The sequence below is a fragment of the Momordica charantia genome (genome assembly GCF_013281855.1).
Source record: "Momordica charantia cultivar OHB3-1 chromosome 9 unlocalized genomic scaffold, Mcharantia_2.0 BLBB01000009.1, whole genome shotgun sequence".
In the NCBI taxonomy this organism is placed as follows: domain Eukaryota; kingdom Viridiplantae; phylum Streptophyta; class Magnoliopsida; order Cucurbitales; family Cucurbitaceae; genus Momordica; species Momordica charantia.
The window spans coordinates 31,718,368-31,741,134 of record NW_028275167.1 but is presented as its reverse complement, the minus strand read 5'-3'; the positions used below and the strand labels follow the sequence as shown (position 1 = coordinate 31,741,134).

General features: G+C 36.7%; 5 protein-coding genes across 12 annotated transcripts; 4 read left to right on the top strand and 1 right to left on the bottom strand.

Moving 5' to 3' along the window:
* The first annotated feature begins 199 nt into the window (after window positions 1-199).
* Window positions 200-859, top strand: LOC111019817 (uncharacterized). Its single transcript, XM_022296299.2, has 2 exons — window positions 200-369; window positions 457-859. Exons 1-2 carry the CDS (start codon window positions 200-202, stop codon window positions 710-712), a joined length of 426 nt encoding a protein of 141 aa, XP_022151991.1. The 3' UTR covers window positions 713-859.
* Window positions 860-994: 135 nt separating this feature from the next.
* LOC111019815 (ion channel CASTOR) lies at window positions 995-7,216 on the bottom strand. Of its 5 annotated transcripts, none has more exons than XM_022296295.2 (12): window positions 6,740-7,213; window positions 6,589-6,660; window positions 5,829-6,440; window positions 5,453-5,635; window positions 4,500-4,559; window positions 4,230-4,433; window positions 3,790-4,038; window positions 3,264-3,362; window positions 2,682-2,876; window positions 2,447-2,539; window positions 1,522-1,785; window positions 995-1,257 (listed from the first exon to the last, which is right to left on the bottom strand). In XM_022296295.2, exons 1-12 carry the CDS (start codon window positions 7,169-7,171, stop codon window positions 1,039-1,041), a joined length of 2,682 nt encoding a protein of 893 aa, XP_022151987.1. In that variant the 5' UTR covers window positions 7,172-7,213; the 3' UTR covers window positions 995-1,038. The 5 variants fall into 5 exon arrangements, with proteins under 5 accessions (XP_022151987.1, XP_022151988.1, XP_022151986.1 ...); XM_022296296.2 differs by lacking the exon at window positions 3,264-3,362 and adding an exon at window positions 3,110-3,208 and having other exon boundaries at window positions 6,589-6,609; XM_022296294.2 differs by lacking the exon at window positions 3,264-3,362 and adding an exon at window positions 3,110-3,208 and having other exon boundaries at window positions 6,740-7,212.
* Window positions 7,217-8,059: 843 nt separating this feature from the next.
* On the top strand, window positions 8,060-11,739 carry LOC111019784 (stress response protein). 3 transcript variants are annotated; one of them, XM_088117652.1, is made up of 7 exons: window positions 8,060-8,218; window positions 8,885-9,001; window positions 9,869-9,884; window positions 10,000-10,101; window positions 10,509-10,650; window positions 10,718-10,764; window positions 11,306-11,739. In XM_088117652.1, the coding sequence occupies exons 1-7, from the start codon at window positions 8,109-8,111 to the stop codon at window positions 11,525-11,527; spliced, it is 756 nt and encodes a 251-aa protein (XP_087973778.1). In that variant the 5' UTR covers window positions 8,060-8,108; the 3' UTR covers window positions 11,528-11,739. The 3 variants fall into 3 exon arrangements, with proteins under 3 accessions (XP_087973778.1, XP_087973779.1, XP_022151930.1); XM_088117653.1 differs by lacking the exon at window positions 10,718-10,764 and having other exon boundaries at window positions 11,306-11,480; XM_022296238.2 differs by lacking the exon at window positions 9,869-9,884 and having other exon boundaries at window positions 8,079-8,218.
* A 1,517-nt stretch (window positions 11,740-13,256) lies between these two features.
* Window positions 13,257-15,121, top strand: LOC111019808 (Transducin/WD40 repeat-like superfamily protein). The gene is made up of 2 exons (XM_022296286.2): window positions 13,257-13,416; window positions 13,845-15,121. The coding sequence occupies exon 2, from the start codon at window positions 13,876-13,878 to the stop codon at window positions 14,911-14,913; it is 1,038 nt and encodes a 345-aa protein (XP_022151978.1). The 5' UTR covers window positions 13,257-13,416; window positions 13,845-13,875; the 3' UTR covers window positions 14,914-15,121.
* An 805-nt stretch (window positions 15,122-15,926) lies between these two features.
* Window positions 15,927-21,811, top strand: OASB (O-acetylserine (thiol) lyase B). 2 transcript variants are annotated; one of them, XM_088117292.1, is made up of 10 exons: window positions 15,928-16,317; window positions 17,128-17,237; window positions 17,455-17,512; window positions 18,239-18,502; window positions 19,496-19,633; window positions 19,740-19,791; window positions 19,896-19,975; window positions 20,370-20,429; window positions 20,638-20,718; window positions 21,398-21,811. In XM_088117292.1, the coding sequence occupies exons 1-10, from the start codon at window positions 16,051-16,053 to the stop codon at window positions 21,488-21,490; spliced, it is 1,203 nt and encodes a 400-aa protein (XP_087973418.1). In that variant the 5' UTR covers window positions 15,928-16,050; the 3' UTR covers window positions 21,491-21,811. The 2 variants fall into 2 exon arrangements, with proteins under 2 accessions (XP_087973419.1, XP_087973418.1); XM_088117293.1 differs by lacking the exons at window positions 20,370-20,429; window positions 20,638-20,718; window positions 21,398-21,811 and adding an exon at window positions 20,175-20,358 and having other exon boundaries at window positions 15,927-16,317.
* The last annotated feature ends 956 nt before the right edge of the window (window positions 21,812-22,767 follow it).

Here is a 22,767-nt window from a genome sequence, read left to right as displayed (position 1 = left end):
GAAATGAGAAGATTTATTGAGGCCCACATGCAGCGTACCTTATCCACCACCGACCAATGGAGCTCAGTAGCCCTGCATTTCAGAAGCCCCACTCGATATCCTCTTTAGAAATGATTCGCACAAAAGCAAAAAAATATATGTGTTGTGAATTCTAATATCATAAATTCCCGCGTGGCTGTGAATGTGAGATCGAGAAACAATGGCACATTCACTATCTTCAGTATCGGCCACTGCCAGAGCCAGAGCCACCCTCTCATGCTCAAGATTCAGCAGCTCACGATGTTCATGTTCATGTTCATGTCTGAGGCCGCCGTCTCGCAGCGACGCATGCACTGAAGCCCCACAAGACAACCTTCTCGTCTCCCGCAGGTAAAACCATTTGTTCCCTTCATTAGCAACATATGCTCATTTTCAGCTCATAACAATCTAACCAATGCCACATGGTTCAAATTGCAGGAACGCTGTCTTGCTCTCGACAGGAGCAATGCTGGCCCTGAATGTAGCTGAACGGAGTTCAGAGGCGGCTGCCAGAAGGCCGCCGCCCCCTCCTCCGCAAGAGAAGAAGGACCCCAATCTGAGTGGAGTGCAGGCAAAAGTACTAGCTAGCAAAAAGAGGAAGGAAGCCCTGAAAGAAGCTGTCGCCAAGCTGAGAGAGAAAGGGAAGCCTGTTGTTAAACAGCCACCACCTGAGGCTAAGGCTGAGGCTGAATAGTTTCCTCAGAAAACCAATACCTTTTTGATGTTCTGCATCTCTTCATTCGGATATATGTTAGTCCACCTGAATAAGAGTGTGTATTCTATTAACTCCAAATAATTGTTTTTCATTTGTCAATCAATGTTAGTAATGTGGTTAAGATTATGATCTTACTTGAACAGCACTTCTGTTTCCTGAGTTCCAATGGTAGGCAATGTGATTAAGGTTGTTATAAATTTGGATCTTTTGGAGCTTCGATCGAACTAATTTCTATATAACATGAAAATCAGACCGGTGAAATGATGAAGGATTAACCTACTATGTAATAATGGTATTACGAATTGTCATTCTTTCTCGGCTATCACTACAAAAACGTCTCCAAGAGACCACTTCCGTCGCTCATTCTTAGCTGCAGGGTTGATAACAGCTCTTTCTGCATTAGCTGAACGGTAACCAATCACAATCTCTCTCCTTTGTCGGGCTCGTAAAAGTACTTCATAGAAACTCAGCTCCTCTCCTTCACGAAGGTACAAATCAGCTTGCCTTATATGCAATTCGTTGCCCTGATAATTAGAGATAAGCGGCAGGTTATGCCAAAGTAGATGCACCACCCAAAAAAGAAGAAAAAATTCAACTAAAACTACATGTTAGAACAGGTATATAATATATATAATGGAAAACACAAAGAACGTTCAGTGCAATTGAAGGAATGGGATGTTGAAAAAGGAGAGGTATTGAAGAGGTTTCCCAAGGCATGTCCCCATGTAATTATATTTTTTACCTTCTTGATGACATATATCTCAGTTTTCATAGAACATAAAATATACCTCTTCTGCAAATAGCTCCTCCAAAACATCATTTATCTGTCGATCCTCAGCAACCATGGCTAAGGCCATGCTGACAAGTTCATTTGACAAGACATAGTCACTGATTTTTGACATTGAAAGCAGATTCTTAGTTCTTGGGTCCAGAATTTCACTGATAATAACCGATTTATCAGAAGCCTGCTGCATTTCTCCAATCCAGGAGCCTTGCGAGAAACTTCCCCTGTGAGCTACAGTCTTAGCATCTCTGACTGGCAGACGCTTAGCCTGAAAAAAACACAAATCTGATAGGACAGATGACCAAATGGAATGATGAAAGTCTTATCTGCCACATCAAAAAATGCAATAAGCCTCTAAAAGTAAAAGATTTTATGCCGATGAAAGTATTTTTCCGATAAAGTGGAAAATTTATGTATTAGCAAGATCCAATATCCCATTATAGAGTATGGAGCTTCAGAAATGAGATTTCACATGTTAACTGCTGACTCCCTGTCCGACTCAACTTCTTCAAGGGCCAGATGTTATCCCTCCTTCCATTTCTCATATGGTGTGGAAAATCAAGAGCACAAAGAAAATGAGAGGCTTTTTCTTTCTTCAATATCCAAAGTAATTTGGATAGGGCATATCCTTATATCCTCAAAGCCTCCATGGTGCAGCCTTTGCAGGAATGATGCGAAGATTAAGACTCATCATTCCTCAGACTCTCCTTCAATAACTGGTGGTGGCTAGTCAAAGTGTTACTGAACGCAAGAAATCCCTCTTATTACTCTTTACGAAGCATCCCTTTCATGAGCAGAGCTAGGATTTGTGACAACACAACAAGAGCTGTATGTACAGATGGAACCCCCAACATCTTTTATTTATTTATTTATTTATTTTTATGTTTCTAACTAATATATTTGAATATCAAATTTTTCAAGAGAAGTACCTGAATGTCACGTATTAACAACAATGTTGCAAGAGATCTTGAATCAGCTTGAATAGCTGAGTCCTCTACAGATTCATCAGCAAGAATCAAGATCTGCCCAAATTGTAGTTATGTCACAAGAAGTTAAAAACAAAAAAACAGAATAATTTACTTCTAATTTACAAATTGCCTAGCAACGAAGAAGTTTTCTACCCACACTCGGCTTTCAAGACAAGAAATAAATCCTGCTACTCACCGAATCAAATGATTCCAAGGGAAGACTTTCCAAATGACGCCGAATTACAGCATTTCCCTCACGGTCAACCAAAGATATATTCTCCAATCGGCTGATGTCAAGACCGCCATCAACAAGCTTCTTTTCCCTCTCATTCTCAGGAACATCATTGAACATCCAAAGCTCTGAACCCGGTGCTAAAAATGCATCCAATACCTATAATGGTAGAAACCAATGAGGATAATAGAGCGCTCGCTCCAATAAATCAAGCAGCATGCATGGATTTGTAAAAGGAGGAAGGCCATACAACCATGGAAACTACTATCGTCAAAGCAGATGAAAATGGAAAATGTGAAAAATGTAACAGAAGGACTATGATCATGCTGTTAACACAAAAACCTGCATCCAAGAAGCACTGGGAGCATGTTCTCAGATCTTAATAACATTACCATAATCATATCTTCCATATCTCGCCGCCAACCACACAACAGGATTTTTTCAGTAGATTTTGGAACAATAAAGTCTTTGGGAAGACTTCCTCTCCAAACCTGCAGCATTCAACGCCAAAAAGAAAGAATTAGGGCTTTAATACAAAGTACTTACCACAATCATATCGTCAATGTCTCTCCTCCATCCACAAAGTAGAATCTTCTGTGGCTTTCTTGTTGGTCTTGCAATATGCATGAAAGATGCTTCTCTTACCTGAATGATCAAATTTATTGTAATATCGTAAGTTTTTAATTGTAGGGTGTTCCCTCACTTATATCCATTATAGGCATCGTCTCTCTCTCTCTCTCTCAAGATTGCCCTTTGTCAGCATTGTTTATTTGACAAATAAATCCAGAAAATTCCCTCAACATTCTAAGCTTAGCAGCGCCTCTTTATCAATATAATTCCTTCTTTTACATATTTATTCCTCAACCAAATTCCTACCTTATATGCATGGCTGTATTTTTTTTTTTTTTTTTTGAGAACTTATATGCATGACTGTAAAATTCCTAAAAATATATCAAAATATAAAATACCACCATAGGAAAAGAAAAGGCAAGCAATAAAGTAACAGAACAAGAAGGCCCCAAGTATAATTAAAAAAATAAAAAAATAAGTTTTCACAGGGAGATGAAAGCACCGTAGGTAATGCAGCTGGTGCATAAGTATCATCGTCCTCCGCTATAACAAGGACTTCATCACCTTCTTGCAGCACATATGAGTCCTCAGGATTCAGTAAAATTTTTCCACCTCGTGATGCAACCTTGATTCCACAAGGAATTGCATCAGGAAAGCTGATCAATACCTCCTCAAATTGCATACCATCCAATTGTGGCCACTTTTTTATGTAGAACTCACAATTTTCAAAACCAAGGATGTCTTCCCAAATCTACAACCGCATGAAAGGAAGAACGTGAATCAATGCACAAGGTGTAGAAAAGAATAATTGTATGATGTGATAAAAGGCAGAAAATGCATTTAATATATGACAAGTCAACGAGAATAACACTGAGAAGCATGGAGACGATATTTGCATATCTATCTTAAAAAATAAAACAAGCTCGTTAACAAGATAAAAACCTGAGCAAGTCCCGGCTGGCGTGCACATTGAATCATTAAGCGACCAATCACATCATGAGCCACAACAGTTTCAACAAGCTCTCCACCAACGAGTTTTACAAGAACCTCATTATCAAGATCACTAAGTTCCACCACTATGTGTCCTTTCAACCCTTCTTTAACTCCAGTTAGACTTAAAACAGTTCTCAATGCACGGGCATCACTCTGCAAAGTACATATATCAATAAAGACCGGACGTGAAAACTCAATGATACCAGTATTTCCACTTACTTGATCAGCATTTCCATCCTCAGCAATGACAATTATTGCACGGGCCTTTGACACAGAGACCTGTACATATGAAGTTAGATGTAAGTAATTAATATTATTATTTTTTTTTATATATCCGTGAGTGTCCGAGCTAACTTACGCGCACCTCGACTAATCTCTCAGGGCAACCGCTTGACCCTACAACATTTGGTGCCGGACACATAGGAATTACTAATTCCTAAGGTAGATGACCATCATAGGATTTGAACCCATTTCCTCTTAATTAATCCTAGTCCCTTTGGACCAATGAGCCACCCATGATGGTTAGATGTAAGTAAAAGATTACACATTGAAAGTTCATAGCATCCATAAACCAGAAAATACATTTTAAATGGGTGATGAAGACATTGTATGCGTGAACAACAGAAAAGTTAGTTGCAATACTTGTTAAGAGAAGCCTACTCTTGCAGTACTTGCTATCACGATGAAAAGATGAATTTGGTTAAAAGCCTTGAGAGGCTCCTTAGTCCTTTAAGCTGTTATATTTTTAACCGTTCACAATGGATGCTCTCACCAAAATTTTAGACTCCAAACGAGGAATCAGTCACTGATAAAAAAATCAAAATCCACAAATTCAGGGCAGAGGTCAGTGTTCTGCCTCGGTATGGTTCATTTGATGACTCAAAACTGAGTTTTTTCAATTAAGTAATAAAGGTGACATTGATAAAAAAAATAATTATCAGAAGTCGAAGATGACAAAAAGCCATACTTGGAATTTAGTAGTTAATATCTTTTTTATCAGAGCTCAAGAATTCAAACTTGATGTTAATAAATGAAAATTATTAGTCTGATTGACCAAGAAAACGAGCAAACACTAGTTTGAGTTATTTATTTTCCAAAGAAGAAACTTCTTGATGGAGAGAAGAAAATATTAGCACCACAAACTTTTTGCACTACAAACTCCGAAGAAGTACCTTCTTCAAGTCTGCAAGAATTAACGGGCTTCCACTTCTGCATATAACAGACGTTCCCTTAAAATCAAACTCCATTTTAGCAATGTCAAGTTCCATTTCTTCTTTGTCTCGTTCAGCCATCACCACAACAGTGCCTCCTCCCAAGCTTTCATTGGCTATAGCAAGCTGATTCAGAAGTGACCCCTATATCCATGCAATGGCATTGCAGAACAAAAAAGAAGAAGAAAAAGTACATTTTAGCAATGTGCTACAACTACTTTAAGCACGCAGAATTTGCATCAAGTAATTATTATAAAAAAATAAATCATGCAATTTATTTCCATAATTTTTAGCAAATGAAATATCATCACAAAATGAACAGAAGTTAGATTCTTACCAGTTTATCACTCCATCCAAGGATCAAAGTGTGATTTTGTTCAACAACCTCACTTCTTCCTTTTCTAAGTGAGTCAAACTTTTCCGATATTGAATCAGATACCAGTCCAAGCATCATAGCAAATATTAGCATCCCACCAAAGCTAATGGAAACTGAAACTAGCCTCGGACCGATACCTTCAGAGTTGGCATGGTTTCCAGAATCAGCTACATACGTCCAAGATAACCAAAGGCAATCGACAAGGTTATCATCTGTCACTCCAAATAATGCGAAACCTCCAAGCGTAATCAGTAGTAAAGTCGCTATCAACAATGCCAGTGGCTTAGCATATGGGTGAATCGAGAAAAAGACATCCACCTTATACGCAAGCTGCTTGTTGAGTGAAACTTCTTCCAAATTGTTGTCCAATGATCTCGATTTAGAGACATGGTCAATATACTTCATAATAATGATAGGGGCCGACAACAGTGTCAGGGATACGATTAAGGCTAAAGTTTTTAATCTTTTATCTGTAACATCAACAAGATCGTCTGGTGAACGCACAACTTCTTCATTTCCAGAGTCAAACAAATCGCAGGCTCGTAATTTGATGTTAAGATTAGAAATCCGGGTCTGCAGGTGGAAAGCAATATACATTGAGGGAGTAAGTAGCACAGGCAGTGGAAAAAAGCTCGTCGAACTCATATAATAGAACGGTAAAAAGATATACGGACAATGACAGTCAACCATCCACCGGAATCGTAATTTGCAATCTCAGTACCTCTAATTCGTTGACTTGCTCCTGCAGAGATAAGTTTTCATGCACCAATGTTGCGAAAACCACGACAAAAATCTACACAAATATAAGCATATCAACTTCAAATCGTCAACAACTTAAGACTCTTGGAGAGAGAGGGAGAAAGAGAACGAACCGACGCTGCAATAGCCAAAAAATGCCATCGAACATTTAGAGTAGTGTCAAGCGACCTAAACAAACGCGAGGAATCAGACACTTTCTTTGCCGAGCTCGAGACGTCCGGCAGCTCCAACTTCCGTTTTGAAGCGAAATCCAATTCGGAAGGTTCAAACGAGACGTCGCTCCGGCGGTCAAGATTGAATCTCCGTCGAGTACGAGCAGACTTGACATCATTACTAGTCGTCGGGGAGTCAGAAATACAGGAGGAAATCTTCCTATACCTGTGATGATCGGTATAACGCTGCGATATTCGGGATGTTTCAGAAAATCTCCGGATGAACTTTTGAGGTTTGGCGGTGGCGGTGGCGGGGTAAGAGTGTATGAAGGATTGTGGAGGGAAGAACCAGTCTCTGCTCGAGGAAGGAGATGATTCAGAGTCAAGGGACATCGCGGGAATTACAAAAAATAATTAGGGTATTTTAGAAATAAAAAGAGATGGGCACGGTTTTAAATGCCATCGTGTGGTTTGGTTCTAGTTTAGGAATAATTAATATCGTCAATAATGATAACATAGTCCACATTAATAAATTATAGCAGTTGGCCTGTCTTTTCTACTTTTCTTGACGATGAATTGCATTTTGGAACCCCCGCAAAGTCACACCATTTACTACTTTATTATTATTATTTTTATATATCTTATTTAGTTTTCTTAGCTCCAAAATAAATAAATCTTACAGCTTTCATTTACGTCTTGTGATAAGTTTTTATTATCCATCCTTCAACTTTCATTTTAAATTTTATTTTATTTCACGTGTACGGAAAAAGAGTTTAGTCCTCCATGCTTTTTGTTGAGTGTCGCAGCTTATAAAAAAAACATGTGTATATATATCATAGCATATGATTGTAATAAATTATTATATTAAAATATGTCTTTAATTTTTGTAAGATTTAAGTTTAAATAGGAACACGGCTGCAGATAGAATATGAGATGAATTGTTGTTGGAGTAGTTATTCGGTGGTGGAAAATTAGTTGTTGACACAATTTATGTAGAAGAGATTCAATGTGTTTATAAAATATTTAGTTTATGGTTTTAATACAATAAATATCTATTTTTTTTTCTTTGGTTGATAAAAAGAACCATGGTTGAATATAATTCCACCAATTTATTTAAAAAAAACGTGTTATTGGATAATCAAATTAATAAGAAGTTGTAATTCCAGCCAACCCGACCTAAAAAAAAAAGGAAAAAGAAAGAAAGAAGTATATATAAATACAGGTGTTACGATTTCCCAATAATGAGTATGTTCATGATCATGACATGAGAAGATGGGCCTCACTCGCTTGTCCACAATATATGACAAAAGACGGCCTGGCAGGCCCGTGAATGCTTAGACTATCGTCCCAGGAAAATTGGGTGTCGGGACAATTCAGATTCGAGTCTGGCAACTCCGATTGCCGGTTGCCTTTCAAGAACCCTCTAGGGTTTACATTCAGGTTCGGATTCTTTACACAATCCTGATTTCGTAGCTTCTTAAGCCTTGGGAATTTTACTTTTCTTCGATTCGGTTATTGATTTTCAAGAAATTGAAGTTAAAAGGCCGATTTCGTTGGCTGCATTTGGGCTTCATTTGTCCTTCGTTTCTGGTTCCATTTTCCGGGAAATTGAGAGAGAATTATTGTCTAGAATCCTTAAATTCAGTTAAGCTTGGGAGTTTGCGGTCTTCATTGTACTTTGGTCTGTTCAGTATGAAAAGTCATCTTGCAATTTATAATTCTTGCATAGATTTATGCCCAGTTGCATATAGTTTCTGGGTAAAACTTTCCAGTATATATTGCAAATATCTCGAAGAACAATTTAGGAAGTCGAGTTCTGTACATAAAGAAAGGACAACTAACCGACAGGGAGCGACCCAACAAATTGCATAATTCTCATGATTTTCTTTCGATTCCATTAAAACTATACCAAGTCAAAGTGAAATGCTGAACCTGAGTAGGTCATTCTTCGTAACTCTTATTTACTATTTTTTGGGGAGGGGTGTTATAAATGAAGCATCAGGACCTCTTGTTTCTTCCATCTTTAATCCCGTAATGTTTGTATCGTTTTTCAATCTTGGTTATGTGTGTGTAAGTTGCTGGGATTTTCTCTGTCATTTTCTTCAGATTTCTATTGCCTGGCCGTACTTCAAAATGGGTAAGAATCAAGCGTACAAAGCTATGCAGAAAGCCAGGCTGGGATCCTCAAGCTCTACTGGGCCAGTTGAGATTGAAGATGGAATGGTTTGTACCCTTTCACACTACTGCCCCTCTTGAGTTACTTTCATTGAGACGTTCATCCTTGAAATTTCTCTCACGCGATGTTCTATTTTTTCACTAACTAAATCTTTAGTAATTTATTGCTAGCAATGGTGTGCTATTCACTTTTCTAATGAATTTTGTTCTCAAAGGGTAGGGAAGTGGTATAATCTGTCAGTGTTATTTACTCCGTAAATTCATAAAATGTTGTCCAAGGTTCAAACTGACTTTGATTATTTGAATTTTTACAATGTTTAATAGTTATAAAACACCAATGTCAATAGCATCCTTTCTTACTAGGTGCTACAGAAAATATCCGTTTTGTAGTGAATTGGAGAATATTTAGACTGGAGAAGGTAGCATTTTGTGGTTTCTATGTTGTAGTAGGTGATTTTTTTTGGTATTGATCACTGTGAAGTTTGACGTTTTAATTGGAAGGACTGTTTTTCTCCAATCGTTTGTAATTATTATATTCATTTGAAGTTCATACTTTTTATGTGACGTTAGTTTTATTGGAACAACTATAATTTTTGTTACATTTGGTACCAAATCCAATGGAGTCTAGTGGCCTACTTCTCCTATATTTAAAAAACCAAAGAAACAAGAAGCGGCTTCTTTTGGGTAAACAATATTTAACGATGTCTTGATATGAATGATAATTGGATTGAGTTAAACTACTGTCATGTAGAGATGGCACGGTAATCCTGCATAAGAAAAAACAGTTGTTTTCCCTTATAAATCATTAATAAAGTGGTCTGACTCTGTCGCTGCTTGGATCTTCATTTTGATATGACTATATGATCTGTTGGAGAACAAAATCCAAGTTAGCCCTGGATAATTGGCTGATGACAGGCCTGTTATTAATGAAGTAAGATTTTTTTATTTATATATTTTTGTATATCAGTTGAGATTCTGATGCTGAATTATTCATTAGTATATTAGGGATATTCCTCCTTTATTGTTATTGATGAGGACTGTCTCAGGTGGATGGTTCATTTCATTCACCAGAGTGGCATGCTGCTCGTTTGGCCAGCCTTAATACTTCGCACACGATTACCTGGGAGGAATATAAACGGAAGCAAAAGGTAATTTTCCGTTGATTCAAGTTCAAATACTTTCCTCAAGTATTAGTGTCTAGATTCGATTGTCTTATTCATCCTTGCAATTGCTTTGCCCAAGTGTACGGAACATATGATTGGTAACATACTAGGCAGGTATATGCTGGTCCGCATGATGCACTGTTTTCTTTTTTAATTTGTAACCAGCATCTTCTTTTTCTTGTCAGATAGTATAATTATCCATGACCAAACTTTATTGCGATTTAAAGAATCTTTAGTGACCAGAGAATGGTGGTTTCCTTCTCCACAGTCAACCAACCATTGCAGATATTTACCATATCTGCTTCAGTCTGACATTATGGGAATTGTTTGTTGCCTTGGTTATTATCAATTTTACCTGACATATCCATGTGACGTTCCATTTGGTGCAATAGGAAGATGAATTGAAAAAGGGAGAGCTGGAAGCAGACACGGATAGAATGATGAAAGAATATAGAGCGCAATTGGATGCTGAGAGGGCACGCAAACTTGCTCATGGAAGAAACCGTTCTAGTGGCAAGACGGGTCATGAAAAGGGTACGTTTGATGAATTTTGACGTTAATTAGATAAATGAGAACTTCTAAAGTGGGGTCAGCGTTACAGATAGGAAGAACAGAGATTTAAAGAAGCGGAGCAAAAAAAAGAGAAAGGTGCCAACATTTTGCAACTCTTACTACCATGATTCAACTATATTGCATTTTGATAATTTTTGCCCATATGAGTTGAAAAATGTTGCTGAACTTGATGACGCCACTATAGTTACCCTAGTCATGTGGAAATGGTCACCATGAAACCATGAAGCACACCTTTTCGGCACAAGGGTTCTTCGGTGCCTAGGTTAATTTAATCTAGTAAAATAATGGGTGCAATTTTTATGTTACATATTATTGCAATCCCTTCTGCTTCATCCATCTCCAGAGTTAAGATTCACATGAAATAGTTGTAACTACGACTGTGGCCTGTAGGAATAAATTGAACTCTGAGACGCAAGTCTTAGAATTATACAGTACTCGTAAGGAACGTGGATAAAGTCTGCCAAGGATGTTATCATCCGTAATCATTTCTCTCAATTGTATCTTGTTAACCATCTTATACGGTTCTCTCTTTTTTTTTTCCTTCAATAACGTGAATGAATCTTTGTTCGATTATTGAAATATTTAAAAAGTCAGCCATGTATATTCCCTGTTGTAGCATTCCAAGAGGAAATCGTCCGAGTCTAGCTCCTCGAGTTCATCCTCTGATATGTCCAGCAGCGATGAAGAGGAAAGGGAATCAAGAAGATCCAAATCCAGATCGAAGAGATCAAGAAGGGAAAAGAGGCATAAGTCGAGAACCAAGCACTCTTCCAGCGATGAAGAAGAGGCCGATGGTCCGGTACCACTGTCAAGATTTTTTGAGAAAGTGAAGAGTTAAGGGGCATTTGTTCAGTAACGTTTATACAATTTCCAGTCTTGAAATAGCATATTGATCCTCTTCTTCTTCATTTGCATCTACGCATTGTTGTTTCAATTATTGGGTTTTTAAGGTAGGAGTGGTCCATGTCGTAGAAGATTGGACCCATGTGATGATGCGAATTACCGAATGTGAACGATCAAGTTATCAAAACTGCAAATATTCTAAACTAACTCCCACAGAACAGACGTCCTTGTTACAGTTATTTTTAGGATAATGCACGTGGAAGAAAAAAAAAGAGGTCAAATAGTGAAATTGACTCTAGATTTAAACAGTAATTTTATTAGGTGGAAGCAAGAAAAATGTTAGTATATCGCCTTCTCGTTGGACGGGCTTTTGCTATATATATGTATCTACGTATGTGTATTTATATAAATGTATGATGTCCAAATGTCTGGCAAGGTTGAAAAAACAAAAACATTTCCTAAAATTTTTAATTCATCTTTTATATAATGATTTTTTTAATTAAATTATTACAGTCACAAGAGGTTAAAAGAATGAGGTTATTTTTTGATATATGTCTATTTTATAAAATTAAAATATTTAATATTTTCAACTCAATTAATAAAGTATATTTTAATATAACATCAACATTTTGTTAGTTTTTTTTCCGGAAATAAAACAGAGCATTAACAGCCCAAGATAAAGTACTACACTGAGTTAATAAGTCGGGGCATGGCGATTGCAGGCTCTGTTAGCTTCTGGAGACAGAGAGAAATTTCAGCTTGCATGAACTTCAACAGACTGGGAGCGTTTTTGTCTTTTCCTTTGTAATTTAGTTTCTTCTATATTTTAGCATCCATTTTGCTTAGTTAATCATAGCTTATAGTGTTTCTCAATTATGCTTAGCTGCACGATATGGTTGGGGTAATAGTCCATCGTTTGTTTTGTTCCAAGTGGGTATTAATAAGAATTTCCAAAGAAGCATGGTAGAAATGCCCGTCATTTCTAATTGTTAAGGAATCGAATTGGAAAATTTTAAATAGTTCGTGATCGTGTTGGGAAGGTGACACTGCACATTCAGCTTCCTTGGATGTTGAATCGAGTTCTCGAATAGTTTCTCTTAAGATTGACAATGAAAGTTTTTCTACCAGTGCCGTATTCTAGTCCTTGTCACTAAATTGACTAAACTATCCCAATTCTTTCCATTATGCTTGTGGTTTTATGTCAAGGACTTGGTAAGTGATTTAGCTAACTCAATTACGTGTTTTATTTTCCTTGTTTTTTATGCAGTGTAATCTTTGTTTTTTTTCTTCTCACATTCGATATATATATTTTTCTTAAATTTATTTATTTAAATTAATTAATTGGGTTATATTTAGAACCTTTCTTATGGTTTTTATCTTCACTTATTTTTCAATTGTTGGAGAATGAGTTGGGATTTGAGAGTATGGAAGGGTGTGACTGCCCATGGTTACTATAAGGTTGCTTAACTCATGAAATTGAACATGTATCGAATTTAAAATTTTGTGTATCAGAATTGTGTATAGTAAGTTTTAATTTTTAATTAGTACTTAAAAATAAATAAATAAATAAAATATATATAATAAAAACTTAAAATAAAAAAGATAGATATTTGAACTAAAACGAGGGGTGTAAGCAAACGAACCGATTTGGTTCGATCGGTAATAATATGAACCGTTTCGGTTCGGTTCGGTTCTTACAAATCGAATAGAACATTTTGCCCTACATCCTTACAATCTTGGTCTCCCCTGCTCCACCTTCTCTCTGAACAAACCCGCCGCTTCTTCTTCTGCATCCCACGACTCCCACCTCTCTAGGTCACCAACCCTGCTCTGTCGCCCTTTCTTCTCATTCTTCTTCTTTCAGCGTGTCACGGCCACCATCAGGTTAGTAAAAAAGCCCTAATTTTCTGTTTGTTTTTTAATCGAAAGGTTTCGATTCGTTCTGCTTTTTACGGTTCCACCATTGGAAACGTACGATACATGAAATTTACGATTCAAATCGCGATCTGAATCGTTTTGAATCGTACTACGTTTTTAACAACACTGTTTTTTAGCTGAATGTCTTTTGAAGTGGTAATTTCAATAGGATGTTTTATGTGAAATGTTCAGTCCTATTCAAGTTGATTATATTTTCTTCAAGTAATGTATCCGCATGCTAAGTAAATCTATTTTTAAGGATCACTATATCATAATTGCATAGAAAACAAGAAGATAGACTTATCAAGTCATTCTCTATGTTTTAGTCATAATTTAAGATCTGGAGTCATGTCTTGTTGCCTTATATGTTCTCTCTGTATGATGTTCCATTTCAGAGCCGGAGTCAAATATTAATCATAATTCAAGATGCAAGTTGTTCCCTCAGAAGGAGGGAATGCTTTGGCTACAGTTGGTCCTCGGCCAATGGAGTGGTCCACTGTTCCATATAGTGCTCCTCAAGGACCTGGGCCAAATGGGAAGCAGCGGACCTCAAGTCTGGAATCATCGATCATGTTGTTGACAGGCCATCAGAGTGCCATTTATACATTAAAGTTTAATCCAGCTGGAGACGTGATTGCATCTGGGTCTCACGACAAGGAAATTTTCCTATGGAACGTTCATGGTGATTGCAAGAACTTTATGGTTTTGAGAGGGCACAAGAATGCAGTTCTAGACCTTCATTGGACTACGGATGGATTTCAGATAGTTACTGCCAGCCCTGATAAAACGCTGAGAGCATGGGATGTTGAGACTGGAAAACAAGTTAAGAAGATGGCAGAGCACTCCTCCTTTGTCAATTCATGTTGTCCCACGAGAAGAGGGCCACCGCTAATTGTCAGCGGATCTGATGATGGAACTGCAAAACTTTGGGATATGCGTCAAAGGGGTGCCATTCAAACATTTCCAGATAAATATCAGATTACAGCAGTAAGCTTCTCCGATGCATCAGATAAGATCTTCACAGGTGGAATCGACAACGATGTCAAGGTATGGGATTTGCGCAAAGGTGAAGTGATGATGACACTCCAAGGCCATCAAGATATGATAACTGGAATGCAGTTGAGTCCTGATGGTTCTTATCTTCTCACAAATGGAATGGACTGCAAGCTCTGCATATGGGACATGCGCCCCTATGCCCCCCAAAACCGATGCGTAAAGATCTTGGAAGGGCACCAACATAACTTTGAAAAGAACCTTCTGAAATGTAGCTGGTCTCCAGATGGTAGCAAAGTCACCGCAGGTAGTTCAGATCGGATGGTTTACGTATGGGATACGACTTCTCGACGTATCTTGTATAAGCTTCCTGGGCATACTGGATCTGTCAATGAGTGTGTCTTCCATCCCAGTGAGCCTATCGTTGGATCTTGCAGTAGTGATAAACAGATATATCTTGGGGAGATTTGATCCTGATCTACATCAGGAATTGTCAACCTGTAATGTAGTGTTTTATGGTTCATGGATATCAATTAGTCAATTGCTTCTATTTTCCGAATGTAAGTGACCCACAAAAATGATGGTCGGTTTTCAAGCTTGACATTTTGGGTCTTGTCTGGCCACTGTAGCAAACGTTTTCATGACAAATACTTGCATTTGGAACCTTGTTTCCATATCATGATTTGTGGAATTTCTTTTTAGGCTTTTTTTTCACAGCCACTCCCCCCTGCTTTTCAAATATTCTACGCACCTTCTTTTTTCTTTTAAATTAATTTTTGGTTTGTCTGTTTGCTCGTCGTGGGTTCCATTTTCAAGCTGTAGAGTAAATGGCAGCCCTCGATGGGATTCCCAAGTACAGTGTGCTCTGCTCTTTTTTTTTTTCTTTTTCTTTTTTAAATTTTTTCTGAATAATAGCATGGAATGGACTGAAAGCGAGCCCAAAGTTAAATTTTGTCGTAGGCCGTTGATTAATGGATGGCAAATGCGAGAATCAATATTTTGATTTTTGACTAGGATATTTGAGAATAGGTCTATTAAATTGTGAATTATGAAAAAGGTTTTAATGCCACTAGAAAAATTAAAATATGTATTTAAATTAACCCATAAATATTTTTCTATTTTTAAATAAGTTAAAAATAATCTATATTAATATTATACATATTTTAATGATATTTTTTATATTGGTTGATTTTTTTATAAATATTTTTTATTTTAAAATAAATTAAAAATAATTTATATTAATATTATACATATTTTAGTGATATTTTTTATATTGGTTGATTTTTTTATCTTATAATAAAAATGTCGATTTATCCCTCCTCCCTGTGGAAATGATTAACTGAAAAGACGCATAAGTGATTTAATATTATCTTATTTCATTGAAAGAAAATTAATTTTCCCAAATAAAACGAACGGCAATAATTTGTTGAAATGGACGCGAACTGACAGAACCACACATACACAGTACACACAATAAAATAAAATCTCAAAAAGGAAATAACTCTGTGACTGGGAGCTCGAGCCTTGAGGTTGAGGCGAACATTTCTGCTTCTTTGATAAGGAGAGAAGACTATACTGAAGGAGAGACCGAATAGATCTTTCCGGCCAATGGCTTCTGCTTCTGCTTCTGCTTCTATGATCAATTCTCTGATATCCCCTCTCTGCAACTCCGGCGCCAAATCAGAGGTCTTCTTCTTGAACTCTCCGGCCACTCCTAGATGCCGGACGCTCGGACGCACTCCGTCTCTTAATTCGAAGAAGAGCAACCTGTTTGGGACAGTCTCTTCCTCTTCTGCCTCTGTTGTTTGCAAGGCGGTATCGGTTAAGCCTCAGACTGAGATTGAAGGCCTCAACATCGCCGAAGATGTAACTCAGGTGACGATGATGGTCAACGGACCCTCCTTTCTCTTACCTTGCCATTGAGATGTTAGGTTCCTTGATTCCTTGGCTAAATTCCATGCTTATGTTATTCTCGTATTGCTTAAACTATGCCTCGAACAGTTTTCCTAGAACTTCGTTTCTTACGATTTTGAGCTGGTTGATATAACATGCATGTGGCGGTTTTATGCAAGGCTTTATTAAATTGAGCACTCCTTTTTAGAATTCTGAGCCTTATGGGAGATGGGTATTCTTTCCATGGCGAAAATGTGCTAGGAGTTGGTTTGGCTGACATCATACTGAAAATTCAGCAGATTATATTTTGGCTTTCCATAACTTTTTATATGGTGAATTAATACAGCATGATGACTGTAGATACCGTTTCACAGTATAAGGATAGTATCCAACCATCTACTGTCATTTCTGTTACCATTGCGATAAATTTACTATTTTCTTTTTTCTAATCGAAGTAAAGTAAATAAATAAAAAGAACTCGTAGCATGATGTAAAATGTGTTGTAATGAACATCATGGATTGCTGTTAATTCAATCGGAATTACTGTCTTTTCAGATATGCTAAGCGATAAAGTAACCTTTTCTATTTCTTTTTACGTCATTTCGTACGATCATGATGCAGCAGACTTTAGCAACCGAATAAATCATCCTAGGATGGTTTAGGAACAACTGTGGTTCTTGATTTAAGACAGTAAATAAAATCCATCGGTCAATTGGTTCTCTCATTCATTTGAATATATTGAACTTCAACCTATGTCTATTTGTATTAACTATCCCTTTCTTTGTTATGCAGCTGATAGGTAAGACACCCATGGTCTACCTGAACAATATCGTCAAGGGATCTGTGGCAAACATTGCAGCTAAACTTGAAATAATGGAACCATGTTGTAGTGTGAAGGACAGGTAAGAAAAATAGCAGGATGAAGTCAAGTGGTCCATTGATGTATGGCATACTGTATTTGTACAATTATCATAGGCCTACTATCGAAGAGGATGTTTACACATCTTTTTGAATGGATTATCCATGAAGCTAGCTAATATGATCATGCGAGTTTTACTGTCTATACTTAATCAGAGAATGGGTGCATCTTCTCACTATTCATCCTCAAAATGTCTTCAGGATAGGTTATAGTATGATATCTGATGCTGAGCAGAAAGGACTTATTTCACCAGGAAAGGTAATATATACAAGATGTAATTGTCATGCTTCTTGAAAATTATGTGTCATACACTTGTTAACAAAGCACAGGCAACCCTCTGCCATTTCCTCTCCGGAGTTTCACTGTTTCATTACATTGGATGTTCGGATAAAAATATCTATCCAAATACAATACATGTTGTATTTTCCATTCTTCACATGCATTTCTAGTTTTTGACCTGTTTTGCAACACATGTAGAAACTGAAAATACAATACAATGTCCTCCAGCAGCTAGACTTGGCACAGGAATTGCACTGTTTTAATGTTCTGTTTCATGCAAACTTAAGAATATGGATCTTCTCATGGTTATTTAAAAATAGCTACTGCAGTGCTCCAAATTTTATTTTGAGATACTTGTATCAACAAAGAGAGCTTCCACAGTAGTATATCAAATCTGCTGATGAGCGATGACATCTTCTTTATATAATTGGCCTACCTCCCATGATAGTGATTTTGGGCTAATTTATATTGGAACTTGTTGCATTTACATGTATTAACAAGAAAGCTTGCATATGAGCATACCAGATTTGCTGATGGCATCTCCTTTATATGGTTGTATACCTTGTTTGGTTAGTAATCTTGCACTAATTTGTTTGGAACCTAAAACATTTACCTAGATCTTTCCAATTCCGGGTTGATGTAACTGTAGAAATTTTTGGTCCTGTTCAGACTACTCAATAACTTAATCCTCTTACGTATTTCCAGAGTATTTTGGTTGAACCTACCAGTGGAAACACAGGGATTGGTCTCGCATTCATTGCTGCTTCAAAAGGATACAAACTAATATTGACAATGCCATCATCAATGAGTTTGGAGAGGAGAGTTCTTTTAAAAGCATTTGGAGCTGAACTTGTTTTAACTGATGCAGCAAAGGGCATGAAGGGAGCAGTTCAGAAAGCTGAAGAGATTTTAAAAAAGACACCTAATTCTTACATGCTTCAACAATTTGACAATCCCGCTAACCCTAAGGTATGAAGTCAAAAGTCTTGCTCACACAAACAGACCTTGATCTACATGGTTATTTAAATTTAAGACCAAGTAAAATTAAATAAAAGTTGTTACTTTTTGGGTTCCCACTCCACTGGCTCACCATGGACCAAATAAATATATTAGTATTAACGCAGCCATAATCTTCTTCATCTATGATACGCATTGACACTTTTGTTGGGATAAAATTTTTGTGCATATTGAACATTTCGATACACCAACAGTTGTTGAACGTGTTGGATCCAACCATTTTTTTACACTTAAGCACAATATTTGTTAATCACAATAAATATGTAGTCACTCACTTGTGTGCCTATGAATAATTGTTGAACACTTGAACTAGGGTGTTCAAATATTTATTAATTTATTTATTGAGAGTGAAAAATAATAAGGGAAAAAAATAATTTTTTCTAACATATAAATACATAAGCATTACAAAACTTGATTTTGCACTTTATATTCTACTTTTATTTCAAAGTATGCAAATCAGGTTTTGTAATTGCACTCCGGAGTTGCCAATCATATTTGCACATGGTAAGTTACACGGCCTAATTGAAGTGGCAAGTGAAAATTTCCTGGCAAGGATAATTTTTTTGCATAAGGATTACACAACTAAGGAAACCCAAACCTGAAAAGTAAACTATGATGCCATCCAAATTATGATTACTTAAGTTTTAAATCCTTGGAACACTCAGCATTTTGATGCAATGCAACTATATAATTAGAGATATGGACGATGTGGTTTGTGATGGTCAGACATAATATTACCAGAGAAAATATAAGTAAAATAGAGAACAGTTCAATAGCTTGTCAACATGTATAGACAAGCATTACTGTGATTTCATAGAATACTTATGGTGATATTGTAACTGCTAAAAAATTTAATGGTAAGGCTTGGATTTTCCGGTCATGGATGATATAGTTTGCTGCTTTTACAAAGGATGGATTTAATGATATTTGAACATGAATACGCAGGTACACTTTGAGACAACCGGTCCAGAGATATGGGAAGACAGTAATGGCAAGGTGGATATTTTTGTTGCAGGAATTGGAACAGGCGGAACAATTTCTGGTGTTGGCCGATTCTTGAAACAGAAAAATCCAAAAATCAAGGTCTTCTCTCAAAGGCTCATCGTATTATTTTTATTTTTTATTTTTTACTCATTTGTTTCTAGTTATTGAAGTTTAACTGCTCTTCTTTGCCTCCATTATGCAACAGGTTATTGGTATTGAACCTACGGAAAGTAACATACTTTCTGGAGGAAAGCCTGGTAAGTTAGTTAACCATTTGATTTTTACTGATTCTAATTTATGCATCTTTATTTTTCATATCACTAAATTGAGGTGTCCATTATATTGTCATGGAAAATTGCAGGACCGCATAAAATTCAGGGAATTGGAGCTGGTTTTGTACCCAAGAATTTGGATGAAGGGATAATTGATGAAGTCATACAGGTCTGGCTCCTGCTTACTTTTCACCAATCATGCACTCGATCAAGCATTTTTCTCTTCTATTCAAATCTCTTTGAGGATTGAAATGTACTACATGATTACTGGTCAAAATATATAGCTCTTCGTCGTTAACTAACAACCTTGTGTAATATTAATCCAAGTGCGGAATTGATGCTCCCTTACCTAAAGATTACTCAAACAGGCATGCACGGGTGCACACACAGACATACTCACGATTCCTCTGAAATTGATCTGATGGTCCTTAACTGGATGCACCATGCACTGGAAACCAGTTGGCTGAGATATGCTTCTTTATTTTGTTGACAAGATAAACACATCACTACTCTTATATGTAGGTTTTCCATTTCAAAATGCTGACTGATTGTTATTTTGGCAGATATCTAGTGATGAAGCTATTGAGACAGCCAAACAATTGGCATTGCAGGAAGGCTTGCTGGTTAGTACTCCGTTTTTTATTTTCACTTAATCTTTTGGACCATTTTGAAATTTCAATCGAGAACAAAATATGTGGACAAAAGAGAAGAGCTATGATTCAACTAACTTAACTAAAAATAGTGGAATGGAATTGCCCTTTTCTAGCCTTGTTCTATATCTTTTGAACTGTATGCACGTTCCCTGACATTAACTCATGGACTTGATATTAGGTGGGCATTTCTTCTGGAGCAGCAGCTGCAGCTGCATTGCAGGTTGGAAAGAGACCTGAGAATGCTGGAAAGCTTATTGTGGTACGCACCTTATTTTATTTTAATTAAACTGAAATGAAGATTTTCCCCTATCTCATGCTTGGTTGAGTAGGAGATTGAGACTATTTTTTTTTTCTAAACCGTGAGTGTTTGGACAACTTTGCACACACCTCGACTAATTTGACGTGACAACTACCTGACTCTACTACATTTGGTTTTTAAGGAAACTCATAGGATATTAAATCTTAGGTAGGTGGCCACCCTAGTTATCTATTCCCTCTAAATTCTTTAGAATTTAGCCAACCTATAATGGTTGATAAGACATCATTCATTTTCAATCCTTTTTCCAGTCAAATTAAAAATATATATATATAGGATCTTTCATTCTTGACTTGGTATAGCTCATGAGCTTCAGTCGCGGCATCTTTTATGAACCAAAAAAGGTTCGTTAGTATGCAATGCTGAACAAATTTACGGAAGCCCAAATGAATAATGGGTTCAGACTGCAGAAGACATTTTTTCTTCAGCATTGCTTAGATAAAAGAAACTGATTATAGGAAGAAGCATCTGGGATTGTTTTTGTTGTTTTTTTTTTTTTTTTTCATAATGCCACAATCCCTATTAACATCTTCTAGTTTTTCCCCCCTAGACTGAATAATCATCAGTTGATGTTGTACTTATTCTCCGGCATCTACTAATTCCCAATGCAAATTTTTCTCAGGTTGTATTTCCTAGCTTTGGCGAACGATATCTATCGTCGGTTCTTTTCCAATCAATCCGAGAAGAATGTGAAAACATGCAACCTGAGCCATGAAGTACCTGTATTTGAGAAATTTAGCGAGTCTTTATTTTTGATAATGCAGCACCATGGTACTCCTCCATTAGAGCCACCATGTGCATAAACCGATGCAAACACCATCTTCCAGTTGTTTCCTTTTTCTCTTCTTCCGTTTGGTTAACGCCAATTATTCATTCCTTTGTCGTTGTTTCTCTTGAAGTCTGAGCTTTATCATGAAGGGTTACAACCTGAATATTATTCTTTCGCTTCACCAGTGAAAAAAAATGGAACTTTTGTAGCTATAACTATAAGTTGCAGATAAATAAATTAGAGAATAATGGCGTGTTTCCTCCTTTACGTGTATGGTCTTTCCTTTGAGAGCTTATGCATTTTTAGCAAGATTCTCTTGATAATAAAGTAAAGTTTGGATATATTCCACCTAGAGAGCCACCAAAGGCTGGTCTCATTAGAAATTTGTAATTTTGAAATTAGTTAACTTATAGTATAGAATAGACTAATAATACAATTTTATAGGCCATATAAATTCAAAACGTGAGCTAAACATTTTTCTAATATCTTTAAGAATTGGTGGTAGGACATATATAATATATAGTGTGGTAGGCACTGTAGCATAATCATATAAAAAGAATTACAGAGAAAGCTAGCCTAGTTCTGTTGTTTGTAGCCTTTTTAGGGTTTGAAGTGTTTTTTTTTTTTGGGGGGGGGGGGGGGGGGGGGTTTCAAGCACATGGAAGTTGTAATTAGTTGATGGGCATACCATACAGAGTATTTAATTATGCAAAGTTGTGAATCAGGCTGTGTTTTTTTTAATAATGTAAGAGGCAGGCTTTTCAGGCATGGCAAAAAGCCACTCCTACTGTGTGAGCATGCAAATGCAAACGCAAGAAAACGAAGGCTTCAGTTTGAGTTGGTCCCAAGCCAATCCTCATGCCCCATTAATTATTCTTGAAAGAAGATCTTAAAAAAATGCCAAAAAGCTGGTCGCATTTACAAAGAGCTTGGTTTATATTATGCATAAACATAACAATTGACTAAATAGCATGTTTTATTTTTACGTATTATATATTAATTATTCTGGAAAAATCTCTTTCAAATCTAAATTTTACGGACACCAGCTTCGAAACTTTCAATTGCAGGGGACGAAAGGAATGAGCTTCGCAGAATCCAAAACGAAACTATTTTTAAAATCAACACAAATCATTTTTCAGAGGAAAAAAAAAAGGTGAATATATGAATCTGGAAATTGATTGGTCGGTGGAAATGGCGGATGCGTTCACGCCACTGGTGAATGG

What these genes read in the sequence shown, in the direction of transcription:
- LOC111019817 (XM_022296299.2), top strand. Translation starts at nt 200, where the DNA reads ATGGCACATTCACTATCTTCAGTATCGGCCACTGCCAGAGCCAGAGCC. An exon ending in AACCTTCTCGTCTCCCGCAG is followed by an intron (nt 370 to 456) that starts GTAAAACCATTT and finishes TTCAAATTGCAG; the next exon opens with GAACGCTGTCTTGCTCTCGA.
- LOC111019815 (XM_022296295.2), bottom strand. Translation starts at nt 7,171, where the DNA reads ATGTCCCTTGACTCTGAATCATCTCCTTCCTCGAGCAGAGACTGGTTC. An exon ending in GCCAGCCGGGACTTGCTCAG is followed by an intron (nt 4,039 to 4,229) that starts GTTTTTATCTTG and finishes ATGCGGTTGTAG; the next exon opens with ATTTGGGAAGACATCCTTGG. An exon ending in ACATTGACGATATGATTGTG is followed by an intron (nt 2,877 to 3,263) that starts GTAAGTACTTTG and finishes CTACCATTATAG; the next exon opens with GTATTGGATGCATTTTTAGC.
- LOC111019784 (XM_088117652.1), top strand. Translation starts at nt 8,109, where the DNA reads ATGCTTAGACTATCGTCCCAGGAAAATTGGGTGTCGGGACAATTCAGA. An exon ending in CCTCTAGGGTTTACATTCAG is followed by an intron (nt 8,219 to 8,884) that starts GTTCGGATTCTT and finishes CATTTTCTTCAG; the next exon opens with ATTTCTATTGCCTGGCCGTA. An exon ending in CAAGACGGGTCATGAAAAGG is followed by an intron (nt 10,651 to 10,717) that starts GTACGTTTGATG and finishes TCAGCGTTACAG; the next exon opens with ATAGGAAGAACAGAGATTTA.
- LOC111019808 (XM_022296286.2), top strand. Translation starts at nt 13,876, where the DNA reads ATGCAAGTTGTTCCCTCAGAAGGAGGGAATGCTTTGGCTACAGTTGGT.
- OASB (XM_088117292.1), top strand. Translation starts at nt 16,051, where the DNA reads ATGGCTTCTGCTTCTGCTTCTGCTTCTATGATCAATTCTCTGATATCC. An exon ending in TCGCCGAAGATGTAACTCAG is followed by an intron (nt 16,318 to 17,127) that starts GTGACGATGATG and finishes TTTGTTATGCAG; the next exon opens with CTGATAGGTAAGACACCCAT. An exon ending in TAATTGATGAAGTCATACAG is followed by an intron (nt 19,976 to 20,369) that starts GTCTGGCTCCTG and finishes TTATTTTGGCAG; the next exon opens with ATATCTAGTGATGAAGCTAT.